The following is a 19,143-nucleotide window of genomic DNA, read 5'->3' on the forward strand; positions in this document are numbered from 1 at the left end:
AGGGCTCAGTGACCTTACCTGGGAGTTGGTGAGAAATGTTGAACCTCAAGTCTCTACCCAGATCTGAATTAGAAACTGAATCACAACCGTGTTTCCCGTTGATGTAGATACTCATTAAAATCTGAGAAGTTTGGTTTTAAAGACTTAATATTAGCATAGTGTTGTCCTGAGCTGAGCATCAGGGCAGGAAACTCAGAGAGGTTGAAGTGGAATTGCTCAATGAGCTAGAAAATCGGAGGCTTTAGTTTCATTAATTTTTTTCCGTCATGTTTTAATAAATGTTCATTGATTTGAAATTCTTGAATGCTTCTTACTATAGCTGAGGGAACTTAACTAAGCATGTAAAAATTTTAAAATGAATGTTACACTAAAGATCTGGACAGTTGGTTTAAACATTAGCTACAGACTTTTGTAATTTTGCCTGTTAGTATAGTAGTGGATACCAGGACTAGAAAGATTTAAGCCATTTTTAGACGGTCTCTCCAACCATTTGACTAATTGCATAAAATGTTTGAATTTAAATGTAAGATGTCAACTTAAAAAGATAGTGAAGATCCTCAAGTAGGATGTGCTACTGTATTAACTAAAGCTGTACTATCCAGTATTTTACATGCACATCCCATTAAGACAGCCACTACCCCATGGATGCTTTTGATTACTTTGGAAGTTGGCTAGAATGAACTGAATTTTTTTCCTTTATGTATATTTTATTGAAATACAGTTGAGAATGTTTCAGGTACACAGCAAGTTGATTCAGTTGTACGTATACACATATTATTTTTGAAGTTATTTTCCATTGTAGGTTGTTACATTGACTATAGTTCCCTGTGCTATACAGTTAGCCTAAAATTTCAGGATAATTTTGATACGCATCTGGATTTTAAAAAGGGATTACAGGTTTTTCTATTAAATGGAGTTTTGGTGATACAATGTATTAGGGAGTAATAGTTACATAATCATGGTAATAAAAGGTGTTTATCAGTTTCACAGTCAATAGCCAGACAAAAAGTAAAAGAGAATTGTAAGCCATAATGGGAACATGATTAACAATATAAAATAATTACATACAGTTTGAGAGAGTCAAACACAGTGATGGGATAAATGAAAGTGCATACATGTGTTTTCATCCAGCCAGCCAGTCTGGTTGGTTGATGTGTTTAATTTCAGTTGAGTTCAGTTGAGTTCCTCAGTCGTGTCTGGCTCTTTGCGACCCCATGAATCGCAGCATGCCAGGCCTCCCTGTCCATCACCAACTTCTGGAGTTATGTCCATCGAGTCGGTGATGCCATCCAGCCAACTCATCCTCTGTCATCCCCTTCTCCTCCTGCCCCCAATCCTTCCTAGCATCAGGGTCTTTTCAAATGAGTCAGCTCTTCGAATGAGGTGGCCAAAGTATTGGAGTTTCAGCTTCAACATCAGTCCTTACAATGAACACCCAGGACTGATCTCCTTGCAGTCCAAGGGACTCTCAAGAGTCTTCTCCAACACCACAGTTCAAAAGCATCAATTCTTCGGTGCTCAGCTTTCTTCACCGTCCAACTCTCACATCCATACATGACTACGAGAAAAACCATAGCCTTGACTAGATGGACCTTTGTTGGCAAAGTAATGTCTCTGCTTTTTAATATGCTATCTAGGTTAGTCATAACCTTCCTTCCAAGGAGTAAGCGTCTTTTAATTTCATGGCTGCAGTCACCATCTGCAGTGATTTTTGGAGCCCAAAAAATAAAGTCTGCCACTGTTTCCACTGTTTCCCCATCTATTTCCCTTGAAGTGATGGGACCAGATGCCATGATCTTAGTTTTCTTAATGTTGAGCTTTAAGCCAACTTTTTCACTCTCCTCTTTCACTTTCATCAAGAGACTCTTTAGTTCTTCACTTTAATCCATTTACATTTAAGGTAATTATCGATATGTATGATCCAATTACCAATTTCTTAATTGTTGTGGGTTTATTTTCTGTAAGCCTTTTTTGTTTCCTGCGTAGAGAAGTTCCTTTAGCATTTGTTATAAAGCTGGTTTAGTGGTTCTGAATTCTCTTTAACTTTTGCTTGTCTGGAAAACTGCTCCATCAAATCTGAGTGAGAGTCTTGCCAGGTAGAAGTATTCTTGGTTGTAGGTTCTCCCCTTTCATCACTTGATAAATATATCTTGCCAGTCCCTTGGCTTGTAGAGTGTCTGTTGAGAAATCAGCTGATAACCTGGTGGGAGTTCTCTTGTACGTTATTTGTTGTTTTCCCCTTGTTTTTAATATATTTTAAAAAATATTTTATCTCTGTCATTAAGTTTTGTCCATTTGATTACTATGTCTTGGTGTTGGTGTGCTCCTCCTTGGGTTTATCTTGCCTGGGACTCTCTGTGCTTCCTGGACTTGGTTGACTATTCCCTTTCCCTTGTTTGGGAAGTTTTTAGTTACTATATTTTCTCAGGTACTTTCTCTCATTCTGGGACCCCTGTAATGCAAATGTTGGTGCATTTAACGTCCCAGAGGTCTCTTAGGCTGTTTTCATTCTTTTTTCTATATTCTGTTTTGTGGCAGTGATTTCCACCATTCTGCCCTTAAGGTCATTTATCCAGTTCTTCTGCCTCAGTTATTCTTCTAGTGATTCCTTCTAGCATATTATTCATCTGTTTGTTCTTTAATTCTTTTTAGTCCTTGGTAAATGTGTTTTGCATCTTCTCCATTGTTTTCTCGAGATCCTGGGTCATCTTCAGTATCATTATTCTTAGTTTTTTTTTTTTGGAAGTTTGCCTATTGTCGGGGGCCGCGTTAGGCATTACTGACAAAATGGAGGCACGGCCCCACCCCCTCTCCTCATCCCGCAGGCATGGTCCCGGGATGAAGGAGTTAAGTCTTGTGATTCTGACTTGTTCTTTCCTTCCTTCGGTTGAGTTGCTGGAAAAAATGTTAAGGTGCTTATTCTTGCATGAGAAAGCACAAAGCCTTTTGCAGTTGGCCAGGAAAAAATCCATGAAGTTACATTTGTTCAAGGACCTTTACAAAGAATGTTCTGGGATGAGCACATAGGCTGCAGCTTGAGGCCATGGGAAAGATTGTTATTGAGACCTGCTTGTGAGGGAAATGTTTATGGCAAAAGAAGTTTGCTGAGTTTAGGGTTTAGGAATAATTAAAAATAGTTAGAAGCTAAAAGTTTAAAGTATGTTGTAGTGTTGGCATACTTTACTATAGCTTATAGAGACTAGGAATTTTAGAGATGCAATACATGAACCATGAACTTCCAGATGTTCAAGCTGGTTTTAGAAAAGGCAGAGGAACCAGAGATCAAATTGCCAATATCCGCTGGATCATTGAAAAAGCAAGAGAGTTCCAGAAAAACATGTATTTCTGCTTTATTGACTATGCCAAAGCCTTTGACTGTGTGGATCACAATAAACTGTGGAAAATTCTGAAAGAGATGGGAATACCAGACCATCTGACCTGTCTCTTGAGAAACCTGTATGCCAGTCAGGAAGCAACAGTTAGAACTGGACATGGAAGAACAGACTGGTTCCAAATAGGAAAAGGAGTACATCAAGGCTGTATATTGTCACCCTGCTTATTTAACTTCTATGCAGAGTACATCATGAGAAACGCTGGGCTGGAAGAAACACAAGCTGGAATCAAGATTGCCGGGAGAAATATCAATAACCTCAGATATGCGGATGACACCACCCTTATGGCAGAAAGTGAAGAAGAACTAAAGAGCCTCTTGATGAAGGTGAAAGAGGAGAGTGAAAAAGTTGGCTTAAAGCTCAACGTTCAGAAAACTAAGATCATGGCATCTGGTCCCATCACTTCATGGGAAATAGATGGGGAAACAGTGTCAGACTTTATTTTTTTGGGCTCCAGAATCACTGCTGATGGTGACTGCAGCCATGAAATTAAAAGACGCTTACTCCTTGGAAGGAAGGTTATGACCAACCTAGATAGCATATTTAAAAGCAGAGACATTACTTTGCCAACAAAGTTCCGTCTAGTCAAGGCTATGGTTTTTCCAGTGGTCATGTATGAATGTGACAGTTGGACGGTGAAGAAAGCTGAGTGCCGAAGAATTGATGCTTTTGAACTGTGGTGTTGGAGAAGACTCTTGAGAGTCCCTTGGACTGCAAGGAGATCCAATCAATCCATCCTAAAAGAGATCAATCCTGGGTGTTCATTGGAAGGTCTGATGTTGAAGTTGAAACTCCACAATACTTTGGCCACCTCATGCGAGGGGTTGACTCATTGGAAAAGACCCTAATGCTGGGTAGGATTGGGGGCGGGAGGAGAAGGGGACGACAGAGAATGAGATGGTTGGATGGCATCACTGAGTCGATGGACATGGGTTTGGGTAGACTCCGGGAGTTGGTGATGGACAGAGAGGCCTGGCGTGCTGCAATTCATGGGGTCGCAAAGAGTCGGACAGGACTAAGCAACTGAACTGAACTGAATAGCTAAAAGCCTTTTTAGGAGATAATGAGCTCAAGCAGGATTTAGAAAGATAAGAAATCGAGGAATGCTGTATGCAGTCCAAAGACAAACATGAGTTACAATGTAATCACAAGGACCCTTAAGAGGGAACTCTGAAGGACGACAGTGATTTGTGGAGACAGTAAATCTGGGTGAGGGAAAACTGAAGATGTCAAACCTGTGACCTAATGCTTTTGTAAAAGTATAAAAGAAAATGTTATGCTTAAACATGCAGTTCCGCACTTTGAGTCAGAGGCTGCATCATTCTCCACCGACACTGTTCATCCCTTCAGGGCGATTCCCTGGCTGCTGGAGCTGGACTCCGGCAGCCTATCCACTTTATTTAGTGGTCTTTCTGGGGTTTTATTTTGTCCCTTCCTCTGGGATATAACTTTGTGCTTTTTCATGCTGATTTCAGCTGATTTCATGCTGATTAACTTTCAATAATGTGGTTTTTGTTCTAGCTCTTGTGAAACTGTGGTTCTTCTTGCTTGTGTCTGCCTGCTGGAGGAGGCTAAGAGGGTTGAGGAAGCTTTCTGATGAGAGGGACTGGTGTGGGAAAAATGGTCTTATTGTGGTGGGCAGGGCCTTCTTGCTTCAGTTCACTTCAGTTCAGTTGAGTCGCTCAGTCGTGTCCGACTCTTTGTGACTCCATGAATCGCAGCACGCCAGGCCTCCCTGTCCATTACCAACTCCCGGAGTCTACCCAAACCCATGTCCATCGAGTCGGTGATGCCATCCAGCCATCTCATCCTCTGTCGTCCCCTTCTCCTGCCCCCAAGCCTTCCCAGCATTAGGGTCTTTTGCAACGAGTCAACTCTTCGCATGAGGTGGCCAAAGTATTGGAGTTTCAACTTCAACATCAGTCCTTCCAATGAACACCCAGGACTGATCTCCCCTAGGATAGACTGGTTGGATCTTGCAGTCCAAGGGAGTCTCAAGAGTCTTCTCCAACACCACAGTTCAAAAGCATCAATTCTTCGACGCTCAGCTTTCTTCACCGTCCAACTCTCACATCCATACATGACCACTGGAAAAACCATAGCCTTGACTAGACGGAACTTTGTTGGCAAAGTAATGTCTCTGCTTTTAAATATGCTATCTAGGTTGGTCATAACCTTCCTTCCAAGGAGTAAGCATCTTTTAATTTCACGGCTGCAAACACCATCAGCAGTGATTTTGGAGCCCAAAAAAATAAGTCTGACACTGTTTGCACTGTTTTCCCATCTACTTCCCATGAAGTGATGGGACCAGATGCCATGATCTTAGTTTTCTGAACGTTGAGCTTTAAGCCAACTTTTTCACTCTCCTCTTTCACTTTCATCAAGAGGCTCTTTAGTTCTTCTTCACTTTCTGCCATAAGGGTGGTGTCATCTGCATATCTGAGGTTATTTGATATTTCTCCCGGCAATCTTGATTCCAGCTTGTGTTTCTTCCAGCCCAGCGTTTCTCATGATGTACTCTGCATAGAAGTTAAATAAGCAGGGTGACAATATACAGCCTTGACATACTCCTTTTCCTATTTGGAACCAGTCTGTTGTTCCATGTCCAGTTCTAACTGTTGCTTCCTGACCTGCATACAGGTTTCTCAAGAGACAGGTCAGATGGTCTGGTATTCCCATCTCTTGAAGAATTTTCCACAGTTTATTGTGATCCACACAGTCAAAGGCTTTGGCATAGTCAATAAAGCAGAAATACATGTTTTTCTGGAACTCTCTTGCTTTTTCGATGATCCAGCGGATATTGGCAATTTGATCTCTGGTTCCTCTGCCTTTTCTAAAACCAGCTTGAAATGCAGTACTTGAGTGCAGTCTCAAAGATGACAGAATATCTGTTTGTTTCCTAAACTAACCATTCAGTATCACAGTAATCCAAGTCTATGCCCCAATCAGTAATGCTGAGCAAGCTGAAGCTGAACGATTCTATGAGGACCAAAAGACCTTCTAGAACTAACACCAAGAAAAGATGTCCTTTTCATCATCAGGGCTTCCCTGACAGTTCAGTTGGTAAAGAATTCTCCTGCAATGCAGGAGACTTGGGTTTGATTCCTGGGTTGTGAAGATCCACTGGAGAAGGGATAGGCTACCCACTCCAGTATTCTTTAGCTTCCCTGTGGCTCTGCTCCTAAAGAACCCGCCTGCAAAGAGGCAGACCTGGGTTCGATCCCTGGGTTGGGCAGATCCCCTGGAGAAAGGAAGGGCTATCCACCCCAGTATTCTGGCCTAGAGAATTCCATGGCCTCCATAGTCCATTGGGTTGCAAAGAGTTGGTCACGACTGAGGGACTTTTCAATTTCACACAGCCCTACTCACCTCAGGGAGCCAGGAAGTGTACCTGTTACTCGTTTTCACTTCCCCCTTATGCAGCAAGTTTTCCAGTAATGCTTTGGTTGAATTCATCTGGCCTCTTAGCAATTTCTATTGATTAAAAGAGTCCAAGAACCCTGGCTGGTCCATAACACTACCAGCCATACTACCAGCCATATAGTAATTCATGTTTCTTCACAGGCTCACCAATAGTGTGTCATTGAACTTTGAGATTTTTATCATATTTCCATCTCTAAAATAAAAACAATCCACTGAGATTCTGATTAAATAACATTTATACTTATTGGAGATATTCCTTTGTGATAACACATTTTTCTTTTGTCTTCCAACCAGAAAATCCTTAATCACTTATTGAAATTTAAGTTTTTTAATTTAAAACTATTTTGTAGTTTTCCTCATGTTACCGTTTAAATCTTATACAGTATCTTCTCATTTAGGGGACTACTTTTTCATTTCCACATCCAACTAACGGTTGAAGTAAAGAAAAAAAATTATTTTTATGCATTCCTCTTGTATCCAGCAGCTATGCTGTTGTTGTGGCTAAGTCGTGTCCCCCTCTTTGCGAACCCACGGACTGCTGCACTCTAGGCTTCCCTGACCTCTTGTATCCAGCACCTTACTGAATTATATTAACTTTTTGGCACTATTATTAATTTCGGCGTAGTTTCCCCGTTGAGCACGTTAGAACGAACAGGATGGGATGCACCCTGCTCTTCTGCCTCCCATCGATTTACACCATCGTTTTGGGGAAAAGAAAAATTAGACTTGAAAAATCTCTTACATACATGGAAGAGAATGAAAATGGTGCCATACGACAGTACTAAGGGTCTACGCGAGACAACGTAGTCAGGGAAAGACCTGCCTTGGAGGAGGTGACACAGCCTAGGCGCTGAAGGGAAAACACTTTCCGCTTAAGGGTGAGGTACACAGTTGAGGTAACTTTCCACAAGGTTCTCCTAGCTTGGCTATGCTCCCCGACCCGCCGGCTACCGAAACCCTCCTAGCCCGCCCCTCCCCGCCCCCCGCCCCCCTCCCCGCCCCCCGCCCCGCCCCCCTCCCCGCCCCCCGCCCCCCGCCCCGCCCCCCGCCCCCCGCCCCGCCCCCCGCCCCGCCCCCCGCCCCGCCCCCCGCCCCGCCCCGCCCCGCCCCGCGCCTCGCCCCGCCCCGCCCCGCCCCGCCTCGCCCCCGCCTCTACGGCCTTTTGCGGCTGCGCAATACTCTGCCCAATTGAAAATGTCTCACTGCCAAAAGGGGCAGGGATTGGCCCTAAATTCCTGAGGCTGCCGGAAGAGGCGGGGTTTATGGTAGGCTATTATTGTGTACTGACGCGGCAGTCCAAAGGTCGGCGGAAGTGCTGGGTTTTGTTTCCGGAAGTGGGCAAGCAAAGCTTGAGATGGCGGCTGCGACTCTTGCTGAGAAGGTACGTGCTGCTGGTTCTACCCAGGGTTCTTAGTTGGGGAGGGTTCTGAGGGCAGCAGGGGCGAGAAGTGGAGGAAGTGCTTGTGTGCTGGGTCAGGAAGGCGCAGATAATGTGGGGCCTGGGTCGCGATGAGCGCCTGGCCCGGCCCGCGGGGGCTCTCCTGGGTTGGCCGGGGAGAAGCCGAACCGGCCCTTACTTCAACCTCTCCTCCGCCGTATAGGTGCCGGTGGGTGGAGCAGAGGAGCAGCAGCCTCCCGCAGGAGTCGAGGAGCTGGCCGCCCAGAAGCGCGAACAGAGACTGCGCAAATTCCGGGAGCTGCACCTGAAGCGGGTGAGTGTCCCGGAGGCCGCCTGACACTTGTCACCTGGCCAGGCCCGCGCACGTTTGTGGAGGGAAGAGGAAGGGGCACTTTTGCGTGTGACAGATTGGCAGAGCTGGATGAAAGTTCTGTCCCGGTGGGTCTCAACCTGGCAGCACATTGGAGTCACTTTTGGAAACAGACATTCTTTCTCCAAACCTTTTTTCGAGTTTTGGGGGCCTCTCACTAACAGCCTCTCTGCGGTATGACTCCAGTAAACTCTTCCAAACAGAGGGAACACATGGAAAGGAATTCATATCAGGGGTAAGAGTCCAGCAAACAGCTGGCTGCAGTTGGAGCCAAGAAACAAAAAAGCAGCTCTTGACTGTTTCAACTCAAAGGGTCCTGACTGATAGCTTGGCCCCGGTTTCACAAAATCCTCACCCACACTCAGACTGCCACAGTGTGACAAAAGCACAGCTGTACAAACCACATAAATGACCACACAGCACCGTCTTCTGCTAACACCAGTGATAAATACAGCACTAGCCTCACTCCCTTACTCCTGCCTCCTGTACAAAAACTGAAGTATGTTCATAAAAACAATCATAGTGTGCCCTGACTTGCTGACCCTGCCTAAGCCAGAGCTTCCTTGACCCTCTCCCTCCAGTCACCTGATAGAGACTCAAATTCTGTAAGTAGCTCCTCCTAACACCTTTTCACTGAAATGTCTCCAGTTCCCCATGGTTTGCTGTTTCCTTCAGTGTAGCACATTCAGCTTTGACCACACGTATTCCTGGTGTCTGGATGGCAGGAATGACACGTTGAGAGAAGCCTGTTTCTTTACCCAGAAAAATTTGATACAGGATTAAACACACATATTTACGTGGAGGGACTAGGTAAAGAACATGGGGTTGGATTTTAAGAGACGCATCTTCCTGGACTAGCTGCCTCCAGACTGTGACCCAACAAACATCTAACTTAAGTTGTCCCTGAGATAGTATACTTGTTTTGGTTTATGCAGTTAAATTTATTTTAAAACAGACTCTTCATACAGTAATTTAAATGGGGAGTGCCTTTCATTTGCCATAATGTAAAGTGCTAAAATAGCTAAAGAGCAGGAGTACTTGGGAAAGGTTAGAGATACTATGATATGTGTTAAAGCGCCAGCCTCAAATTGAGGCTTCTTCCTTGAATTAGTCAGGATTAAAAGGGAATTGAAAGTAGAATATTTTTTTCATAACGTGAGACATTAACCCCCAGGCATCTGGAATAGCACACCAGTACAGCTCAACACATTTCTTGACTGTATACAAACGTAAGACCTTGCTTGAGATCCTTTGATGGTTGTCTTGCTTTTAGGATAAAGGGGAGTCCCTTATTAATGTGTCTACTTGGCCTTCCTTAAAGTGGGAAAAATTTGTTTGGATTTATTTTTATGTTTCAGCCAACAACCTTTTTGTGTTTATGGTTTTAGAATGAAGCTCGTAAATTAAATCACCAGGAAGTTGTTGAAGAAGATAAAAGACTTAAGTTACCTGCAAATTGGGAAGCCAAAAAAGCTCGTTTGGAATGGGAACTACAGGAAGAAGAAAAGAAAAAGGTTAGGAACTGCTCTGCTGTCTTCATAAGTGATCTATTCTATTGTATTGAGACAGTAAAAAAAGCTCTTTATCAGCTGCAGCACTTTGGGCAAGTAATTTAATCTCCCTGTGATTGTGTTTTCTCATCTGTAAAATGGGATCTGTAATAATTACTTGAGTTAATTATGAATTAAATGAGTCAGTGCATTTGGAACATTTAAAAGAGGGTCTGACACTGGATAAATGTTGAATAATTATTATTTTTTAGATTGATGTACTCACTTCTTACATACAAGAGCAGATAACCAAATTTCTCCTTCACATAGTAATGGTTATTTTAAATGTATTGCTTTATATTCCCTTAAAATAGATCAAATAATTGCTTATATCATAAGGGCAAGCATTAGCTTTTTTCTCTTTCTTTTTAGGAATGTGCAGCAAGAGGGGAAGACTATGAGAAAGTGAAGTTGCTAGAAATCAGTGCAGAAGATGCAGAAAGATGGGAGAGGAAAAAAAGGAGGAAAAACCCCGACCTGGGATTTTCAGGTAAGACGGACCTTTACTTTATTGAATAGGCCTCTGAGATAAGCATGCCTTCAGTGTTTCTGGTTTTAAGAAAGGATATGCCTGCCCCTTCGTGGAACATCCTGTAATAGACTTGTGCTCCTAAGAAAAATACAGATATATCACGTATGGCAGAAGTGAAAAAGGCTCTACTTGAATCAGCTGGATTCCTTTATTCAGTGCTAAAATTAAAGCCTGTTTGCTCAGGATCTTCAGGATAAAGGTTATGCTAATAATTTTGATTTTTCTCTGAATAGTAATGATCAAATAAGGTAATATATCATTTCCAATTCTCATTTTATTTTTAGATTATGCTGCTGCCCAGCTTCGCCAGTATCATCGGCTGACCAAACAGATCAAACCAGACATGGAAACGTATGAGAGACTGAGAGAAAAGCAGTAAGTTGACAGGATTAATGCAAGTCCCGTTTTCATCCTGAAGTGATATTGTTGTATTAAAACTTGTGTGTATACATAAACGTATATACATAAATACAAACACACTGTAGTGCTTAGGTGTGGATTACCAATAGCTGGGTTTTTTTTGTTGTTGCTGTTTTTTGGCTGTGCTGGGTCTTTGTTGCATGTGGGTTTTCTCTAGTTACAGCGAGTGGGAGCTACTCTCTATTGAAGCTACTCTCCATTGAGGTGTGTAGGCTTCTCATTGTGGTGGCTTCTCTCGTTGTGGATCACAGGCCCTAGGTGCACAGGCTTCATTAATTGCAACACTCAGGCTTAGTAGTTGCAGCACATGGGCCCTAGAGCATGTGGGCTTCAGTAGTTATGGGGCATGGGGTTAGTTGCTACGTGCCATGTGGAATCTTCCCGGACCAGGGATCAAACCCGTGTCCCCTGTATTGGCAGGTAGATTTTTAACGACTGGACCACCAGAGAAATCCTCAACAACTGTATAAGGATGGTTTCAGATCTTGATGACACTGTTTACTGCCCATCCGCAGCAGTTAAGCTAACCACATGATTATCTTTCTAGCTGGGCATTCTGCAACTGGGTGTTGAGAGATTATCATAGTTACTCATATTTTGGGACATAGAATGCTTTGGTGCCAGGATAGGTGAACTGCTGTAAAGGACCAGAGAGTAAATATTTTAGGCTTATGGGCTGTCTGGGCTCTGTCACAACTACTCCACTCTGCCCTTGTGATGTGAAAGCAGCCATAGAGTAGTCATAGACAAATGGGTGGGCTGTGTCCCAGTAAGACTGTTTCTTTAAACAAGAGGCTGGAATTTGCTAGCCTGCTATAGTGGAAAGAGAACCTGAGGCTGGAAGCAAGTCCTTTAACTCTGACCCTTTGCTCTTTATCTGTAGAATGAAGGTGTTGAACTAGGTGATTTCTTAACTTTCCTCCTTTACAATTCTGTATCCTCTTTTCTCTCGTTGTTTAAAAAAAGATGAGATAGGATTCCACAGTAAAGGTATTTATGTATTTTATCTCTCTTCATGAATGGTAGTTTAGTTTGCAAATGTGGAGCACTTGCAGTGTTACTCCAAGTCCATGTTGCTGTCTTTTCAGTGGAGAAGAGTTTTTCCCAACATCCAACAGTCTTCTTCATGGGACACATGTGCCTTCCACAGAGGAAATTGACAGGATGGTCATAGACCTGGAAAAACAGTGAGTACTCCATACAGCAGCCATTTCCTTAAATGTTTTGTGACAAAATGGACATAACATGCTTAGAATGAATTAAGATAGATATTCTACTTGCTCATTTCTGACCTTGCATCTCTAGTGGTATTGGGGACAGAGAGCAAATATGAATTGAGTCCATTTGATTTGGAATGAAGATGGAAAATATTGATGGAATTGAGTTATTATTATAATTGAAAATTATAAATAAAATTATTCTCTTTAAAGAAATTATTCTTACTACTACTTTAACAACCATGGCACTCTTTGATTTAAAGAAGTATAAATGTTCTAGTAAATTTACCTAAGTATATTTGTGTTTTTTAATACTGATAGGGTTGTTTTCCTGATATTGATCAGGCAGAACAAAATGAATTTAATTTATAGAAGCTCATACACTTCAGTATTAAGATTAGTGTCTAGTACATACTGTATACTCTGTTCATATTAGCTGTGGTTATTAATATAATTATTATATTTATTATAATTATTACTTAATATAATTACTGTTATAATCATTTTCTTCATGTATCCAGTTCCTGGCAGTGTATCATTGTTCTTTTAGAAGCATTCTGAAGATTTGTTTGTATTTACTGAATTTCATGGTTCATACCCAGGGATGTGCTGTTAATTGGCAGTTTCAACTTCATCTTGATGAAAACTGGGCTCCCCCCACCCCAAAGTGTGCTAGTTTAAGTGTACTGATTGTTTTTTTGCCATGTTTTATTAATACCAAGAAGGAAGGCAGTTTTGAAACTTATCTTCTTCTCCCAGAATTGAAAAACGAGACAAATACAGCCGGAGACGTCCGTATAATGATGATGCAGATATTGACTACATTAATGAAAGGAATGCTAAATTCAACAAGAAGGCAGAAAGATTCTATGGGAAATATACAGCTGAAATTAAGCAGAATTTGGAAAGAGGAACAGCCGTCTAATCCCATCAGGAACTGTTTAGAAGCTTGAGAATAGAGTGAAAATTTCTGCTAGCAAATTGAAGTTCTCTTCAGAGTTATACTGTAAACTAGAACTCTGTGTGCCCTCCCACCCAGCATTTAAAAATAAATGTTTTTTCTTAAATGTATACTTCATGTATATTTCCACATTTTTTGTGCTTGAATATAAGATATATTTCTTGTAATGTACCTGTTTTGTAAAAATCTACTTTGTATAAATTCTATTATTTTTCTATATATTTTAAATGTGTATGACTTGAATCTTTGAGGCATTTTGGGTTTAAGGAATGCTAGTAGCATATGTAAATGCAGTCATTGTTACTTTTGAGTATTTCAGTGAATTTGATAAAATCTAGAACTGGACTCGGGAACGCTGTGGGGTTGTAGACTCCGTAGCTAAGGATGGTGATGAGGAAGATGATAGTGGCTACTGGAGGGCAGGAGCAGGCTGTCTCCATAGCGGACTGCTTAGGACGGAGTTCAGGAAGTAGAATTGTCCTCCCATAAACAGTGACCAGGTATAGTTCCCTTTTGAAAAGGAGATACCTTGTGGAAGAGAATCCCTATTAAATACTTTATAATTTAAAACAAGTATCTGGGGACTTCCCTGGTGGTCCAGTGGTTAAGAGTCTGCCTTCCCGGGTTTAATCCCTGGTTGGGGAACTAAGATTCCACATTCTCAGTTGCTTCAGTTGTGTCTGACACTTTGAGACCCTATGGACTGTAGCCCGCGAGTCTCCTGTGTCCATGGGATTTTCCAGGTGAGAATACTGGAGTGGGTTGCCATTTCCTTCTCCAAGATCCCACATTGCCATGGGGCAACTAAGCCCATGCCCTGCAACCGGAGAAACCCACATGCCTCAGCAAAGACAGCACAGCCAATAAATAAAATGAATATTTGTATTTATACATTTATATTTACACAGATACACACGTGCTTCCATTGCAAACCTGGTCAAAATAATGAGTCCTATAATAATTCAGTGCCTGTCTTTAATAATTACCAACTTATGGCAATCTTTGTTTCATCTTCATTTCTATCCACTTTCTATAACTCATTTATTTTGAAGCAAATGCTAAATGTATAATATCATCTATAAATATTTCACTATCTGAAAGATAATAAAAAGACCACCATGCTATTATAACAGTAATAGTCCTATTTTAATAAAACTAAAGAGTGAAAGATTGGTATAATTTTTTCTATGTGTTGATAAAAATGCTAAGTACCTAATTAGGACATTCCAAATTAAGAAAAACCTGAAACTCAAGAAAATTTCAGCTTTAGATTTATAATTAATAACCGGTGATGATTATTTCCTTTTAAAATTTATGTAGTACTTTCTATTTCTGCTCTTTTTTTATCTTATAGCACTTAATCTATGTGCAGTTAGGTCTGACCACAGCCTGGATGCTACCTCTGAAAATAAATATATATTTTTTTCTTAATATGTATATTTTTTATTGAAGTATAGTTGACTTACGTTTCAGATGCACAGCAAGATGACTGAGTTATACACATTATTTTTGAAATTATTTTCCATCATAGGTTATTACAAGATACTATAATTCTTGTGCTAGACAGTAAACCTTTGTTGTGTGTTGCATATCTATTTTTTTAAATTAGAAGTCGAGCATTCTACCCATACGAAGTCGAGTGGAATCAAAATGTCATAAATTTTTTAGGCAAAAATTGGTAAATTTTCTAAAATAACATATATTATTGATACATATACAAAAGCTTTTCTACTGTGCTTGAGAAAGGCTTGAGAAAAAAACATCAAAAAAAAGATGGAGAAATTGGAAAATGAAATGGTAGCACTGAATAAGAAATAGAAGAACTGAAACAAACTAAAAGATCATCATATAGTCCAGTTGTTTTTAAACATGACTGCTCATTAGAAACATCTGGAGCTCTGGAGGGAAAAAAAGCAATACCTGGGTATTTGTATTTTTCAAAAACAAATTTCAAGATAATTCTGATATGCATCTGGATTTTAAAAAGTGATTACAGGTTTTCCTATTAAATCATAGTTTTGGTGATACAGAGTTCTGTTTTACTGTTGACCAATCATACAATGGTGTTAAACAGTTAATAGTTATATAATCACAATAGTGAAGAATATTTATCAGTTTACACAATAGCTACACGAATTAAAATTGCAAGCCATAATGAGAACACAATTAACAATATAAAATAATTACATACAATTTGGAGGGTCAAGCAGTGATAAGTGAAAGTGCATATGTGCACCTATTTTCATTTGCCCAGCCAGTCTTCATGGTTGGTGCACTTAAATCTATTTACTCTTAAGGTAATTATTGATATGTATAATACTGTTAATTGTTTTGAGTTTATTTTCTGTAGGTCTTTTCCTTCACTTGTGTTTCCTGTCTATAGACGTTCCTTTAGCATTTGATGTAAAGCTGGTTTAGTGGTGCTGAATTCTCTTTAACTTTTGCATGTCTGGAAAACTTTTTGATTTTTCCAAATCTGGATGAGAGTCTTGCTGGGTAGAGTATTCTTGGTTGTAGGTTCTTCCCTTTCATCACTTTAAATACATCATGCCATTCCCTTCTGGCATATAGAGTTTCTGTTGAGAAATCAGCTGATAGCCTGGTGGGAGTTCCCTTATATGTTATTTGTTTTTCCCTTGTTGCTTTTAATATTTTATCTTTGTCGTTAATTTTTGTCAGTTTGATTACTATGTGTCTTGGTGTGTCCCTCCTTGGCTTTATCCTGCCTGGGATTCTCTGTGCTTCCTGGACTTGGTTGACTATTTTCTTTGCCATGTTAGGGAAGTTTTCAGTTATTATCTCTTAAAATATTTTATCAAGTCCTTTCTCTTTTCTCCTTCTGGGACGCCTATAATATGAATGTTGGTGCATTTATGTTGGTGCAGAGGTCTCTTAGGCTGTCTTCATTTTTCTTTTTTCATTCTTTTTTCTATATTCTGTTCCACACAGTGATTTTCACCATTCTGTCCTCCAGGTTATTTATCTGTTCTTCCTCAGTTATTCTGCTATCGATTCCTTCTAGTGTATTCACCTCTGTTTGTTCTTTAGTTCTTCTAGGTCTTTGGTAAACATGTCTTGTATCTGCTCTGTTGTTTTCCCAAGATCCTGGATTATCTTCACTATCATTATTCTGAATTCTTTTTTCTAGAAGGTTGCCTATCTCCACTTCATTTAGTGTTTTTCTGAGGTTTTATGTTGCACTCATCTCCCATGCTAGGGCTTCCCTGGTGGCTCAGACAGTAAAGCGTCTGCCTGCAATGAGGGAGACCTGGGTTCGATCCCTGGATTGGGAAGATCCCCTGGAGAAGGAAATGGCAACCCACTCCAGTACCCTTTCCTGGAAAATCCCATGGACAGAGGAGCCTGGTAGGCTACAGCCCATGGGGTTGCAAAGAGTCAGACACGACTGAATGACCACTTCTTTCCCATGCTAGTAAAGGCATGCTTAAAATCTTGCATGCTAGGCTTCAGCCTTGTGCAAACCAAGAACTTCCAGATGTCCAAGCTGGATTTAGAAAAGGCAGAGGAACCAAAGATCAAATTGCCAACATTCGCTCAATCATAGGTTCAGTTCAGTCACTCAGTCATGTCTGACTCTTTGTGACCCATGGACTGCAGAGCGCCAGGCCTCCCTGTCCATCACCAACTCCCGGAGTTTACTCAAACTCATGTCCATTGAGTCGGTGATATCCAACTATCTCATCCTCTGTTGTCCCCTTCTCCTCCCACCTTCAATCTTTCCCAGCATCAGGGTCTTTTCCAATGAGTCAGCTCTTCGCATCAGGTGGCCAAATTATTGGAGTTTCAGCATCAGTCCTTCCAATGAACACCCAGGACTGTTCTCCTTTAGGATGGACTGGCTGGATCTCCTTGAAGTCCAAGGGACTCTCAAGAGTCTTCTCCAACACCACAGAGAAAGCAAGGGAATTCCAGAAACACATCTACCTCTGTTTCATCAACTATGCTAAAGCCTTTGACTGTGTGGATCATGACAAACTGTGGAAAGCTCTTGAGGAGATGGGAATACCAGACCATCTTACCTGTCTCCTGGGAAACCTGTATGTGAGTCAAGAAGCAACATTTAGAACTCTGTATGGATAAACTGATTGGTTCAAGATAAAGGAGTATGACAGGGCTGTCATACTGTTTGTTTAACCTATATGCTGAGCACATCATGAGAAATGCTGGGCTGGATGAGTTACAAGCTGGAATCAAGATGGGGGAGAAACATCAACAATCTCAAAATATGTGGGTGATACCATTCTAATGGCAGAAAGTGAAGAGGAAATAAAGAGCCTCTTGATGAGGGTGAAGCAGGAGAGTGAAAGAGCAGGCTTAAAACTCAGTGTCAAAAAACTAAGATCATGGCATCTGGCCCCATTACTTCATGGCAAATAGAAGGGGAAAAGTTCAGAGTAGTGACAGATTTCCTCTTCTTGGGCTCTGAAATCACTGTGGACAATGACTGCTGCCATGAAATCGGAAGACGATTGCTTCTTGGCAGGAAAGCGATGACAAACCTAGACAGTGTGTTGAAAAGCAGAGACATTACTCTGCCGACAAAGGTCTGTATAGTCAAGGCTATGGTTTTCCCAGTGGTCATTTACGGTTATGAGAGCTGGACCATAAAGAAGGCAGAGTGCCAAAGTATTGATGCCTTTGAACTGTGGTGTTGGAGAAGACACCTGAGAGTCCCCTGGACAGCAAGGAGATCAAACCAGTCACTCTTAAGGGAAATCAACCCTGAATACTCATTGGAAGGACTGATGCTGAAACTCCAATATCTTGTTCATTTGATGTGAACAGCCAACCCATTGAAAAAGTCCCTAATGCTGGGAAAGATTGAGGGCAGAAGGAGAAGAGGGCGTCAGAGGATGAGATGGCTGGATGACATCACTGATGCAATGAACATGAACACGGGCAAACTTTGGGAGATGGTGAGGGACAGGGAGGCCTGGCATGCTGCAGTCCATGGGGTTACAAAGTGTCGGACACGACTGGGTGACTGAGCAACAGCGACATGTTGTCCCTTCATCTGGGACTCTGGGCCATAACTTTCTGCTTTTTCATCATCATGTAATATGGTTTTGCTTTAGCCACTGTGGGACTGTGGTTCTTGCTTCTGTCTGCCCTCTGATGGAGGACGCTAAGAGGCTTGAGTAAGCTTCCTGATGGGAGGGGCTGGTGATGGGAAAAACTGGGTCTTGCTGTGGTGGGCAGGGCCTTGCTCAGTAACACTTTAATCCAATTATCTGCTGATGGGTGGGTTGCACTTCCTGATAGCTTTTTGTCCTGAGGTGACCCAGCCCTGGAGACTACAGGCTCTATGGTAGGATTAATGGCAACCTCCAAGAGGGTTTACGCCAAGGCGGACCTTCCCAGCCTGATGCTGCCAGTGCCCCAGTCCCTGTGGTGAGCCCTTGCCCACCCACACCTCCACAGGAGACCTTCCAACACTAGCAGGTAGTTTTGGTTCAGTCTCCTGCTCCTTTCCTCAGGGTCTTGGTGCATGAAAGGTTTTGTTTGTGACTTCCAAGTCTGGAGTCTCTGTTCCCCCCAGTCCTGTGGAAGTCCTGTAATCAAATCCCACTGAGCTTCAAGGCCAGATTCCCTGGGGATTCCCAGTCCCTTTGTCAGATCCCCAGGCTGGGAAGCCTGAGGTGTGGTCCAGAATCTTCACACAACAGTGGAGAACTTCTTTGGTATTATTGTTTGGTATTGTTTGGTATTATTATCCAGTTTGTGGGTCACCTAACTGGCAGGTACGGGATTTGATTTTATGGTGATTGTGCCCCTCCTACCGTATTGCTTCTTCTTTGTCTTTGGATGTGGGGTATCTTTTTTTGGTGGGTTCCAGCATCCTCCTGTCGATGGTTGTT

General features: G+C 41.7%; 1 protein-coding gene across 1 annotated transcript; it reads left to right on the forward strand.

The window, feature by feature from the left end:
• The first annotated feature begins 8,145 nt into the window (after positions 1–8,145).
• On the forward strand, positions 8,146–13,374 carry SYF2 (SYF2 pre-mRNA splicing factor). The gene is made up of 7 exons (XM_081586674.1): positions 8,146–8,196; positions 8,417–8,527; positions 9,973–10,098; positions 10,507–10,624; positions 10,951–11,041; positions 12,175–12,273; positions 13,063–13,374. Exons 1-7 carry the CDS (start codon positions 8,170–8,172, stop codon positions 13,226–13,228), a joined length of 738 nt encoding a protein of 245 aa, XP_081442800.1. The 5' UTR covers positions 8,146–8,169; the 3' UTR covers positions 13,229–13,374.
• Positions 13,375–19,143: the final 5,769 nt, after the last annotated feature.

Source organism: Giraffa tippelskirchi, chromosome 3 (genome assembly GCF_054371585.1).
Source record: "Giraffa tippelskirchi isolate mGirTip1 chromosome 3, T2T-mGirTip1v1.2.pri, whole genome shotgun sequence".
Taxonomy (NCBI): domain Eukaryota; kingdom Metazoa; phylum Chordata; class Mammalia; order Artiodactyla; family Giraffidae; genus Giraffa; species Giraffa tippelskirchi.